Source organism: Labeo rohita, chromosome 25 (assembly GCF_022985175.1).
Source record: "Labeo rohita strain BAU-BD-2019 chromosome 25, IGBB_LRoh.1.0, whole genome shotgun sequence".
NCBI classification, from domain to species: Eukaryota; Metazoa; Chordata; class Actinopteri; order Cypriniformes; family Cyprinidae; genus Labeo; species Labeo rohita.
The window spans coordinates 11305649-11319305 of record NC_066893.1 but is presented as its reverse complement, the minus strand read 5'-3'; the positions used below and the strand labels follow the sequence as shown (position 1 = coordinate 11319305).

The 13657-nt window shown below is 35.0% G+C and overlaps 2 protein-coding genes across 3 annotated transcripts; both read right to left on the bottom strand.

Annotated features, from left to right (window-relative positions):
• Positions 1-30: 30 nt before the first annotated feature.
• On the bottom strand, positions 31-1881 carry tmem17 (transmembrane protein 17). Of its 2 annotated transcripts, none has more exons than XM_051098999.1 (5): positions 1643-1881; positions 904-1007; positions 698-811; positions 479-556; positions 31-392 (listed from the first exon to the last, which is right to left on the bottom strand). In XM_051098999.1, exons 1-5 carry the CDS (start codon positions 1755-1757, stop codon positions 294-296), a joined length of 510 nt encoding a protein of 169 aa, XP_050954956.1. In that variant the 5' UTR covers positions 1758-1881; the 3' UTR covers positions 31-293. The 2 variants fall into 2 exon arrangements, with proteins under 2 accessions (XP_050954956.1, XP_050954955.1); XM_051098998.1 differs by having other exon boundaries at positions 479-622; positions 1643-1862.
• Positions 1882-3883: 2002 nt separating this feature from the next.
• Positions 3884-13352, bottom strand: slc15a5 (solute carrier family 15 member 5). Its single transcript, XM_051098997.1, has 9 exons — positions 13001-13352; positions 8822-9044; positions 7314-7483; positions 6963-7183; positions 5791-5977; positions 5369-5557; positions 4310-4441; positions 4112-4220; positions 3884-4028 (listed from the first exon to the last, which is right to left on the bottom strand). The coding sequence occupies exons 1-9, from the start codon at positions 13350-13352 to the stop codon at positions 3884-3886; spliced, it is 1728 nt and encodes a 575-aa protein (XP_050954954.1).
• Between the last annotated feature and the right edge of the window lie 305 nt (positions 13353-13657).

Sequence of the window (13657 nt, the reverse complement as noted above, 5' to 3'; positions counted from 1 at the left end):
AATTTGTATTTTGTTAAATTATAAATGAATAAATAATACTATTTAGCGGTTTATAACAATGGAGTATGTTTAGTTTATCTTTATAAGTCTGTAAATATTTTTTATTTTACATACAAAATATAATACAACGCCAGATTTGTTTGTATAAAATAAGGCACCAAGACATCCACAGTAACAATTCAACTCAATGACTGACGTTCCTCCACTGTTTGCCACTGATAATGGATGAAGTCTTTGTATTTTTCAAACAAGTCTTTGTAGTGTTTTTATAGTCCATCAGTGCCGGTCTCTCATCACGTTCTTAAGTCTTGAACCCCATCAAATTGTCGCAAATGGAAGCGACTTTCAGTGTGCCGGACCATTGCACGCAAAGCAACAAATCCAAAAAGAGCCTGTAAAGAAACCCCCACATGATATTCATTCTTTCAATATTGTAAAAAATATATAATCTAGCATCAATACAGAAATAGATTCATACCTCAGCAAAAATAAATAAGGCCAGTATTATATGAACTCCTCTCTCCAAAGGTTGTATGAGAACAGCCTCGTTGAAGAGCTGGAACAGAATCAGAGGAAACTGGAGTAGAAGAGTCAAGAGCCAAAATCCTGCCAATTCTGGAACCTATTTAAAAATAAGAGAAGCTGAGGGGTAACAAATATTATGTTATATTATAATATAGTACAAACTTAGGTTTACCTTTTCTTGTAGATTTCCAACATTGCCCAGGTAGAGTCTGATGGCCTCAATCAGGGTCATTAAAATGAGAATTGTGATCAGGATAAACTTGTAATAATCTGCAAGGGCTGGGTACTATGAAAAAGCGTAATTATTTATTATTAGTAGTAACATCTCAGAACATTCCAGACTGGACTGTTAAAAAATACTAGGTAGAGGAGAATCACCTTTAGTTGTAGCATCACAACCTCACTGATCCACCAGAAAGGAAAGAACCACATGTTGAAGTATAGTGACATCTGAAGAGGGAGACTCGATACCACATCCTTATCTGGCGAATAAAGACACTACTACTATAAAACCAGTGAGCTGCCAACCTTGACAGTATTTCTGTGTATTTTAAGTAATTTTGGGCATCATAGACGCGTTTCAACTCAGCTCGGAACTTGTGTATTACTGAAGTTCGAATCATTTTTGCGAATCGGTTCTTTCGAACAGTTCGTTTTTACGTCATCGTGTATTCGCTGTTTACATCTTTTGACTGAAAAAGTTTTTACAAGTTTTAATTAAAAGCTACTTATATAACCACTTGCTTTGTATGAGTATTCATAAAAGTCGTCAAATATTTTACATTTTAACAGTACGTTATTATAAACATTTTTAGGTTTTCAGTTTAATTAGTCATTAGACTAGAGAACCGATCGATTCGGACGATTCATGAGCGAATGATCCGACTCAAAACAACGATTCAAGCTCAATAGGTTTGGGACACAGCCAGCCAGTGTAATCAACACCGTTTAACACTTCTACAAAGCATTATTGTATCTGCAAATCAGGTAAGCAAAATGTGATGTTTACTTGTAGAAGCTACATTACGTGGCACATAAACTCGGCTAACCAGATGAATTAGCACAGCAGCTAGCGGCTCACAACAAAGTCACCGTTTCGACACTCAAACACACTTACTCTGGTTTAGAAAATCAGCGTGCTCCTCCGCAGAGGGTTGTATTCGGTTCTGGTCCACAAACACGGTTCTGGAGAAATCTCCAAGCCGTCGCCGTATGGGTTCAGGCAGGTCCATGTTGAGGGAAACAGACGCGAGTCCGTAGCAACGAAGGCGGATCTCTTGCTGTTGCGATGGTCCAGCTGTGACGGGGGTGTGTTTTTACTCCCACACACACTGCTCAGATGCACACATGCCGAATTAACCCGTTTTTTGGAGTGTATCATAAGGAGGAAAGGTAAATTATGTGGGTTTGAATGCTACATATTAGTAATATTATCTATTTTTGCAAGATGAAATATGTCATATTATGGAAGCTTATTTCTGCCACAGTAAAAATTTAGACTTTTCCCCTCAGAATTCTTTTTTTTTCTCGAAATGTTTGCAATTCTGACTTTTTTCTTGCAATTCTGAGGGGAAAAGTCTGAATTGCAAAAATAAATAAATAAATAAGAATCAGAAAAAAATCAGAATTGTAAGATAAAAACTCACAATTACCTATTTTTTTTTTATTCTGTGGCAAATATAAGCTTTTATATAACAACAGTAATCTTTGCTCACAAACAGCAAACAACTGTTGTAAAAACAGTGTTTTTTTGTGTTGTAATAAGGTTGTGATAATGTTTTTATCCAATGTACTTAAGACAACAAATGTTTTTTTTCACATAGGAAAGTTTCATCACAGCATTGAAGAATCATTGTTATAATGTTTTTGTCATGTCAGCAACATCTTACAACTACAAAAAAAAAACAAGACCTTTTTCTTAGAATTGTAAAATATAAAATTACAATTGCATGTTATAAAGTCAGACTTGTGAGATATAAACTCGCAATTCTGAGAAATGAAATCAGAATATTGTAATATAATCTCGCAACTGTGAATTCTGTAAACTAAACTTAGTCAAAACTGAGACAAACTCGCATTTCTTTGAAATAAAGTCACAATTCTAAGAAATAAAGTCAGAATTAAGAGATATAAACGTGCAATTCTGACTTTTTTTCTAAGAATTGCATGAAATAGTCAAAATTGCAAGGCATAAACTCGCATTTCTTTGAAATAAAGTCACAATTCTAAGAAATAAAGTAAGAGATATAAACTCGCAATTCTGAGTTTTTTTCAGTATTGCATCAAATAAACTTAAAGTCAAAATTGTGAGACATGAACTCAGTTCTTTGAAATAAAGTCACAATCTGAGAAATAAAGTCAGAATTGCAAGATATAAACTTGCAATTCTGACTTTTTTCTCAGAATTATGTAAAATAAACTTATGAAGTCAAAACTATAAGACATAAATTCGCAATTCTTTGAAATAAAATCGCAGTTTTTTAGAAATAAAGTCAGAATTGGAAGATATAAACTCACAATTCTGACTTTTTTCTCAGAATTGCTATTGCATGTTATAAAATTAGAAAGTCAGATAAGTCAGAAATTGTGAGAAAGTCAGATGAACTCACAATTCTGAGAAATTAAATCAGCATTGCGTGATATAAACAATTGCAAATTATAAAGTTAGAATTGTGATATAAGCTCGCAATTCAGATTTTTTTTTGCTCAGAACTGCATGAAATAAACTCAGAGTAAAAATTACAAGACGTAAACTTGCAATTCTTTGAAATAAATTGTGAGATTCTGAGAACATATTAGTCTTTTCCCCCCCTCAAAACTGGACTTTATAGCTCGCAATTGCGAGTTTATATCTCACAATTCTGAGAAAAAAGTCAGAATTTTGAGAAAAAAGAAATAATGGTAAAATATAAATTCGGAATTGCAAGAAAAAAGTCAGAATTGTGAATTTTTATCTCGCAATTCTTACTTTATTTCTCGCAGTTGTGAGTTTATATCTCGCAATTCTGACTTTTTCTCAGAATTGTGACTTTATCAGAATTGAGTTTATTTTTCAGAATTGCGAGTTTATATCCCATATTTCTGACTGTATAACACACAATTGTGAGTCTATAGCTCAATTCTGAGAAAGAAAGTCAGAATTATTAGTCGCAAATACCTTTATTTATTTTTTATTCAGTGGCAGAAATGGGCTTCCTTAGTTTTCAGAGTCATTAACATAGCAACTCATATATATCATAAAATAACTTTATTTTTTTAATTAATTTAAATAGCATTATTTACAGCTATTGCTCTAGTTCCACGTGATGAAAGTCTTTTGTGTAATGCCAGCATTACAGGGTTTATATGTGTGATGAATTCACAAGACAGTTTCCATGGACGTCATGGTGTCCGAACGATCCAATGTGTCATAAAAGCGCAGACAGGTCTTGTACTGAAGGAGTTTCTCATACAGGATACTTTGTCCTACCCCACTACTCAGCTCCACGCTCAGATCTGCATACCTACTCAAAAACATAAGAAAGATTTATCAGTCAATCCTGTAAACACTCAAAATATTCATTATTTTGTCATATTCAAAGCTTACCTTTGTGATATTCTCCAAAACACTAGTGTGTTTATAGCCATTAATGTGGCCAGCGTAAAGAAAAACCTCTCCATGTTGCCATTGCTGAGATTATTAGGATAGAAGTTTCCTGCAGTCATTAAAACACAAGTACATGAGTTCATGTTCTATTGCACCGCGATATGAAGTTCAACACTTTCATGAGTGAAGTATGTTTACCTCCTGACACAAAATAAAGGAAGTGAATGAGGAAAGCTCCTAGAAAGCAGCCACCTCCGTATGAGAGGGTTAGGAAGTGCAAGGAAACGCCTCTAAGGTTGCTGGGAGTCAGACAGAAGGATATGAGGGAGCCTGAGCAGAGGAACAGGAGGGAAGGGTGAGTTGTGTGAATTTTGTGACGTTCATGATTAATTCTTAGGATTGAATCAGTGACCCTCATGTCGTCCAAGATGTTCATGTTTTTCTTTCTTCAGCTGAAGAGAAATTAAGGTTTTTGAAGAAAACATTCCAGGATTTTTCTCCATATAGTGGATTTTAATGGTGGCAAACGGGTTGAAGGTCCAAATTGAAGGTTTCAATGCAGCTTCAAAGGGCTCTACATGATCCCAGTCGAGTAATAAGGGTCTTATCTATTGAAACGATCGGTCATTTTCTAAAAAAAATTCAAATTTATATACTGTTTAACCACAAATGCTCATCTTGCACTAGCTCGACTTCAAGCATTACGTAGTCATGTTGGAAAGTTCACGCGTGATGTAGGCGGAAGTACAGACAGAGTGTTTACAAAGCGAACGTGCAAAGAAAGTCAAACGCACTTTACAAAAAAGGTAAAACGATGTTGGACAATTTTGAAGTTGGAGGAGAAAATGAGATTCACCCTACTCTACCTTTTTGAACCGAAGTACACAGACAAAGAATATTTACGTAATGCGTGAAGTCAGAGATGCACGTGGGTTTAGATTTTTTTTTTAGAAAATGACAGATTGTTTCACTAGATGAGACCCTTATTCCTTGGCTTAGATCATGTAGAGCCCTTTGAAGCTGCATTGAAACTGCAGTTTGGACCTTCGACCAGTTGATCCCCAGTGAAGTCCACTATATGGAGAAAAATCCTGGAATGTTTTCCTCAAAAACCTTAATTTGTTTTTGACTGAAGAAAGAAAGACATAAACATCTTGGATGACATGGGGTGAGTAAAAGGAAATTTTTAATTCTGTAAACGAATCCTTTAAATGAGCATGGATATTGTCTTTTAAAAAGTGAAGTGAGAATACGTACACGCTGGTGTCACGAAGGCCTCCGCCACTCCCAGTAAAACGTACTGGGGCGTAAGCTGGAAACAGGTCATTGAGGACACGTGCAGGACCTTTCCTGATAAAGTCTGCTCCACTTGCGGATAATCCTTCCTGTGGATTTCGGAGATCCCGGCCAGTAGTGCTGAGAGAGCTGCACAGGCGTGACCCATAGCTGCAGGTAAATGTAGTTTAACAGTACATATAAAATGTTATTTTGCCATCCTCTATAATTGCTATTCTTTCTGACAATAAAGCACCTGTTCATAATTATGACTTTAGTGGGACGTAGTAAATTTTCCAAAGTAAAAAAGACCAGTCAATTTTTCTAGTGGGATGTTTCTGATTGCACATAAAGGCGGCATAAGTTGAACAAGCAGGATCATTAATTGTAGTTAGGATGCTTACTTATAAATGTGGCTGGTGAGGGCAGGATTTTCTTTGGAGACTGGTAGCAGGTGTTCAGTAGCTCCAGCAGTGGTGCTAAAATCAACACCGGCAGTATGCTGATGACTTTCATTACTGCTACTGGCAGGAGAAAGCCATTGAGTTTTAAGTTGGAATGCATCGTCTGTAGATAATAGCCTGACGGGATCTGTTAAAAGATTTGAAAAAGAGATATTACAGAAGCTAATTGATGAACAATTTAAGTAAGCATTAGGTTGTTATATACACATACACCTTGCAGAATATGCAAAATGTTAATTATTTTACCAAAATAAAGGATCATACAAAATGCATGTTATTTTTTATTTAGTACTGACCTGAATAAGATATTTCACATAAAAGACATTTACATATAGTCCACAAGAGAAAATAATAGTTGAATTAATGAAAAATGACCCTGTTCAAAAATTTACATACACTTGGTTCTTAATACTGTGTTGTTACCTGAATGATCCACAGCTGTGTTTGTTTTGTTTAGTGATTGTTATTCATGAGTCCCTTGTTTGTCCTGAACAGTTAAACTGCCTACTGTTCTTCAGAAAAATCCTTCAGGTCCCACAAATTCTTTGGTTTTTATGCATTTTTGTGTATTTGAACTCTTTCCAACAATGACGGTATGATTTTGAGATCCATCTTTCACTCTGAGGACAACTGAGGGACTCATATACAACTATTACAGAAGGTTCAAACACTCACTGATGCTTCAGAAGGAAACACAATGCATTAAGAGCCGGGGGTGAAAACTTTTGAATCAGATGAGGATGTGTACATTTTGCTTTGCCTTAATATAATTTTTTTTTGAGTTCTGCTCTTCAGAAGCTACAGAAGATACTTGCATGTTTCCCAGAAGACAAAATAAAATTTACCCTGAATTTCAAATTCAAAAAGTAACAACACAGTAATAACTTTTGAACCGGGTGATTTTTATAAACTCTTATTATATATATTTTATAAACTATTATTTTCTCTTGTAGACTACATGTAAACATGTTTCATGTGAAATATCGTATTCAGACCAGTACAAAATAGAAAATAACATGCATTTTGTATGATCCCTCTTATTTTGGTAAAATAATTAACATTTAGTAGATTCTGCAGGGTGGATGTAAACTTTTGACTTCAACTGTATTCACCTGGGTAATGCAAGCTCGATATAAAAGCTGAAGTCCAAAGAGAGGGAAAAGTTTGACTAGGATCTTGACATTTTCCACGCTGGTCTCACTGTAGCAACCTCCATTGTTTTCCTTTGCACGGTCCAACCAGTTGGCAACATCTCCGCTTAAATGGCGATAATGGAGGCAGCACATTTTGAGAGAATTGAGGAACACTCCCAGTGTAGTTAGCAAGGAACTGGCTGTTAGTCCACAGACAACAATTCAAAGTTGTTAATGAACAAATTAGAACAGTTGCCACCACTGTCAGATATGTTTCAGATCATTTCTCTGTGAAAGATATGCATTTCTGTGTATATGTTTTATAGTTACCTTTTTTGGGACGGAAGGTGAGCTTGTTGCGCACCATGTGAATGGCGATGAGAGCAAGAAGAACCGAGGTGAAAGGGATGAGAAAACACAGGTTTTTGGCAACTGACTGCTGAATGTAGGCAATCCCCAAAAAAACTATTGTTGAGTTCAGGTTGACCAGCCAGTAAAACCTGTGGATTGTAAATAGCTGTAGCATTTCAACCTATTATACAATGTGCATTAAAGAGGTAGTTCACCCAAAAATGTTTCTTTTTTCAGACGAATGCAGTCATATTTTATATATATATATAAAAATGTCCTGGTTCTTTCAAGCTTTATAATGGCAGTGAATGGGTGCTGAGATTTTGAAGTCCAGTAAAGTGCATCCATCCATCATAAAAAGTACTCCACACAGATCTGGAGGTTTAATAAAAGCCTTCCAAGGTGAATCGATGCATTTGTATATAAGAAAAATATCCATATTTAAAACTTTATAAACCATAATCTCTAACTTCCGCTAACTGTCATACGCGTGTTCATGAGAGAGTGACGTTCCAGTGGATAATGTAGGATGTAGGCATACTGTAAGCTCCGGTGAGAATTTGCTAGTTTCTTGAGAACCATGTTTTGTTTACAGCAAAGGAAAAGACTCCTCTTGGCTTATATCAAAATCCTCCAACATTTTTCTTTACAAATCCTCATTTTGTACTTCTGATTTGTGACCAGTGTTTTGTTTTGCTCTATCCTCTGAAGCGTTCGCTACTTCTTACTGTAGCTTACGCTACGCCTACATCCTACGTCTCGTGAATGTGCCTACGACAGTTAAGGTAGAGATTATGGTTTATAAAGTTTTAAATATGGATATTTTTCTTACACAAACACACCAATCCACTTCAGGCCTTTATTAACCCCCCGGAGCTGTGTGGAGCAATTTTTATGATAGATGGATGCACTTTATTGGACTTCAAAATCTCACCACCCATTCACTGCCATCATAAAGCTTGGAAGAGCCAGGACATTTTTTTATATAACTCTGATTGTATTCCTCTGAAAGAAGAAAGTCATATACACCTAGGATGGCTTGAGGGTGAGTAAATCATTGGGTAATTTTCATTTTTGGGTGAACTGTCCCTTTAAATGTGCACTCAGTAATTTCTTCCTCATTTAAACCTTTTAATTTCTCAAGAAATTCAAAGTATTTTTGTCAAAGTACAGTAGAAAGTTTTCTGTAGAAAAGCTATAATCTCTTTTCTATGTAAGATAAAAGATCACATGATCAGCTGAATGCTGGTACTTTATCTCAGTAAACCAGTTTTTAGACACTTTTCCCTCACAAAATGAACTAATTGTGGCAAGTAGCACATTTCCACAATGTAAACTGTAAACTTTTGCTTTTTACATCCACACAACTACGTGTCAGTGTAAGTACAAGATGGCTACCTTTTCTACCAGTGCAACCAAGTGCTATTTTGACATGTCGAGAAAATCCTGTGTTCAGATTATATTATAATGATGATTTATCATCTTACCAGTTGAAGAAGGACAGGAGCTTATGCTGATCACAGCCTTGAAGGTGATAGGCTGCCATTGGGCAGAGGATGGCACGGATGCCACCAATGCCAAGAGCCACAGCAACAAGCGCCGTGTAGAATAGTATGTGTTGCTCGTGAGGCTCAAGTCGGTGCACAATATTATGTGTGTTGATATAGAAATCCTCGAAAGGGAATGCGACCACAGGAAGCAAGGCGGTTCCTATAAAAATGGACCAACAACAGGAAGTCAGTTATCAAGTTTTTATAGACACTTGATGGCAAAACTAGGACCAAGGACTAGCCAAAGCCAGTATGGACCTACAGTCTGTGGTATAGAACAGCATAAAAATAAGTTAAGTTTGGGTTTTTCTTATAGCAGTGGCTTTCAACCTTTTTGATTTCAAGGTCCAACACATGATCCTCCAGTACAAATGACAAAACTGTCAGTTTCTGTTAAAAAAGATTTAACTATGATTAATTATGTGATTACAAAACTTTTAGAAACTGATCTTTTATAAAACCAATGTATATAGAAAAATAAAATAAAAATAAAGAATTTTAATTTATGTGTAGATTAATAATTAAAAATAATTGAATAAATAATGAACTATGATTAATTCTGTGATTACGGAACTTTTAGAAAATGTATGATCATAATAAAACCAATATATAGAAAAATGTATTTTATTTATTTTTTAAATAAAAAAGGATTATAATTGTAATTTATATGTAGATTAATAATTAAATATAATAATTAAATAAATATTCTGATTACAGAACTATTCTGATTACTAATTCTGTGATTACAGAACTTTTAGGAATTTTATGGTCTTTAATAAAAAACAGTATTTAGAAAAATACATTTTATTTTTTGTTAAAAATAAAAAAAATATAATTTTAATATATATGTAGATTAATAATTAAATATAATGATTAAATAAATAATTAACTATGTTCAATTCTTTGATTACAGAACTTTTAGGAACTGTCTGATCTTTAATAAAACCAATACAGAGAAAAATACATTTTATTTTTTAATTAAAAAAAAAACAAAAACAAAATTATCATTGAAATTAATATGTAGATGAATAATTAAATATTATAATTAAATAAATAATTATCTATGATTAATTATGTGATTACAGTGCTTTTAGGAACTGTTTGATCTTTAATAAAACCAATATATAGAAAAATACATTTTATTTATTTTTTAAATAAAAAAAAAAATAGATGTATAATTTTAATTTATATAAAGGTTTTTTAACAAGATTTTAAATGAGTTAGGTTATTTCAAAATACATCAGTAAGACCCCAAAGTATTTTTTTTAAGTTAATTTAAAAAGGACACATTAAATTGATCAAGCGACATAAAGACATTTATAAGGTTACAAAATATGTCAAATGATAAATACTGTGCTTTGGAACTTTCTATTGATCAAAGAATCCTAAAAAAATGTAGCATGCTTTCCAAAAAAATCTAAGCAATATTTTCCAAATCAGCATATTTCAATAATTTCTGAAGTAATGACTTAAAATCCATTCATAGAAAACAGTTAATTTAAATCGTAATAATATTTCGCAATACAGTTGTTACTGTTTTTATAAAATGGAATGGAAAGAATATTAAAAAAAAAAAAATATTGCCAACCCCAAATTTAAATTTTATTAAAAAAGTTTTATTTAATTTTTTAATTTAAATAAAGTATTAAATAATTTTTTAATTTAAATAAAGTAATTTCACCATTGGAGGTGCTTTAAAAGGTTCCTCACAGCGATGCCATCAGAACCATTTTTGGTAAGGATGGGCGATATGGGCTTAAATTTCTGAATTTCAGAAACCATAATTTCTGGTTTTTATTGCGATATCAGTGACAATAATTCAGGGAATCCTGTTTCTTTAGAGAAAAGTATTACCTTTCCTATACTCCCAAAATAGAGTGTTGTGAGCATTACTGAGTACATACATAATGTAATGACTGTTTAATTCACTAGAATGTGAATTCATTTTTTTGTAATTTTTTGTACTAGAAACTCCTAACACCAAGACAAAGTGTCATAGAATACACTTGGCAATAAAGCTCCTTGATTCGGAAGCCGGAGAGCGCCCTTGCACAGAAACTCCACGTATGTACTCTTTGTAGCAGAAGTAGTAGTACTGACGATGCTTCAGGCATCTCTAATCCAGTTATCGCTGTAGCTGAATAAAACGCAGATAGAGAAATATTAACTGAGGAAACTGAAGACAATAAACATACGATGGCTACAATATATGGTTTGTCTGTGCTCTTCAAGCAATCTTGGTATTTTCAATGCAATGCTAATCGACAGCCTTTATAAATAGTATGATTTCTGCCTCATTCTGTGATTCGAAGCCACGTCTGATATCAAAAGGTCATTTCAAACACTCGACTATGTTATGAAGTTAAAGGAGAAGTCCACTTCCAGAACAACAATTTACAAATAATTTACTCACCCCCTTGACATCCAAGATGTTCATGTCTTTCTGTCTTCAGTCGTAAAGAAATTATGGTTTTTGAGGAAAACATTTAAGGATTTTTCTCCATATAATGGACTGATATGGTGCCCTGATTTTGAACTTCCGAAATGTAGATTAAATGCAGCTTCAAAGGGCTCTAAATGATCCCAGCTGAGGAAGAAGGGTCTTATCTAGCGAAACGATCTGTCATTTTTTTCGAAAAATAAAAATTTGTATACTTTTTAAGCACAGCTTGTGTAGCACAGGCTCTGGGATGTGCGTTCACTATGCTACGAATTAGTGATGGGTCGTTCTTGAATGATTAGTTCATTTTAAAGGAATCTTTAATGTGACTCGGGAAGAACGAGTCGTCTCGGGGAGTGATTCGTTCAGTTGCGCATGCGCAACGTCCTATTAGGTTCTGTACTGGAATTAGTTCACCTGTTTCGAGTCTTCAGGTTTTTCGAGTCATTCATTCATCTTATGGGGCTGTCACGTGATGAACGAACGACTCGAACTCGAAAACTTGTCAGATAAGAGGTGAGGTGAGCTAATCATAGACTAAAGACCCAGGTAAACAATGAATTAATCTTTTCTGTTTCTTATAGCATTATAGTTTTGTCTTGTTTATAGTGTGATCAACGTTTGTGTAAGCAGTAGATGTGTTAGGGAGGTAACACGTAACATTTTAATTATATTTTGCTAAAATGAACGAAATGACTCGAAAAAAGATTCGTTCATTTTGCTGAACGAGACTCAAAGGTCAGAGTCGGTAAAATGATCTGAACTTCCCATCACTACTGCAAACCACGTCTAAGTTCATCATCTGTGTACTCCGGCTTAAAAAGGTAGAGTATGGCAAAAAACGCCATCTTATTTTCTCCTACAACTTCAGAATCGTCCAACATCTTTGTTTAGAGCCCTTTGAAGCTGCATTTAAACTGCATTTTGGAAGTTCAAAATCAGGGCACCAATCAAGTCCATTATATGAAGAAAAATCCTGAAATATTTTCCTCGAAAACCATAATTTCTTCACAACTGAAGACAGAAAGACATAAACATCTTGGATAACAAGGGGGTGAGTAAATTATTTGTGAATTGTTGTTCTGGAAGTGGACTTCTCCTAAAATTTGGAGAAAAAGCATGTCATCTTTGTTGGACATCAGGTTTGTAAACAATCTTACACACAAGCAAAACTGCATCACGCTACTAGTACATTATTTGTAGCCTACGTTATTCAAGGTTCAGACCGATTTTTGTGGCACGGTACAGTTTTAACCAAACCAGTTCTAGATTGGAGCTCCTCATTTAGTGATATAATAGTTTAACATCCGCCTTCAGCATGTCACTACGTGCTGTCGCACACAGAAATTTGTCAAACAACTAGACTTTATCATTATTATCGGGGAAATTTTTACCGGTATATCGCAAATAAGATATCGCCCATCCCTAATTTTTGGTTTCACAAAGAACCATTCAGTCAAAGGTTTTTTAAAGAACCAACTCTTTCTTACCTTTTTATAATCTGAAGAACCTTCTTTCACCACAAAGAACCTTTTGTGAAACACAAAGGTTCTTCAGATGTTAAAGGTTCTTTATGGAACCATTTAGACGAAAAAGGTTCTTCTATGGCGTCATGAAGCACCTTTATTTTTAAGAGTGTAGTCTACCAAGAATTCACTACAATGGCAACCACTAACCGAAGAAATGAAGTAGGGCACAAAAACAGAGAACTGTCGTCCTTCCCAAACACGTCTCGGCAAACCATCCCACAAGAACCGGTGTGAGTACGCTGGCTCCCACAAAGCATGTGTTCACCATGGCCGCTTGGTAGCTGCTGTATCCCAGCTTGATGGTGCAGAAGAGGATCATGTTGCAAACAATCCCAAAGAAGGTGAACCTCTCAAAAAGCTCCACGAAGAGTACGCAAACGATCACCTGCAGCTTCTTACGTTCCTTGGGCTTGCTGACCGTCCCACTGTGATACGAAGACGTGCAGATCCCATGATCCCAATGGCCATTGTGCGTATCAAAAGCATCTACGGGCAACATGCTGCTTCTTGAGATCTTCCTGTGGAAGTGATGTTCAGACAATGCCGATCTCCATTACTAGAGAGCCGGACCGGCAATTCCTCACAAACTTGTGAAATCTTGTGGAGGCCTAACAAAAGAGCCTTCACGCTGTGTCTCCTGACTGAGGTTTCTGGGTAATGCTGACGAAATGCTCCTCCTCACTAGTGTATTGAACTTCGTCGGTCTCTGGTCGAATCTTATTAAGATGGGTGACGTGGCGGCAGTGATGATGAAAGTGGTTTCAGAGATGTGAGACATACCTTTATAATGAATGTTTTCGGAGA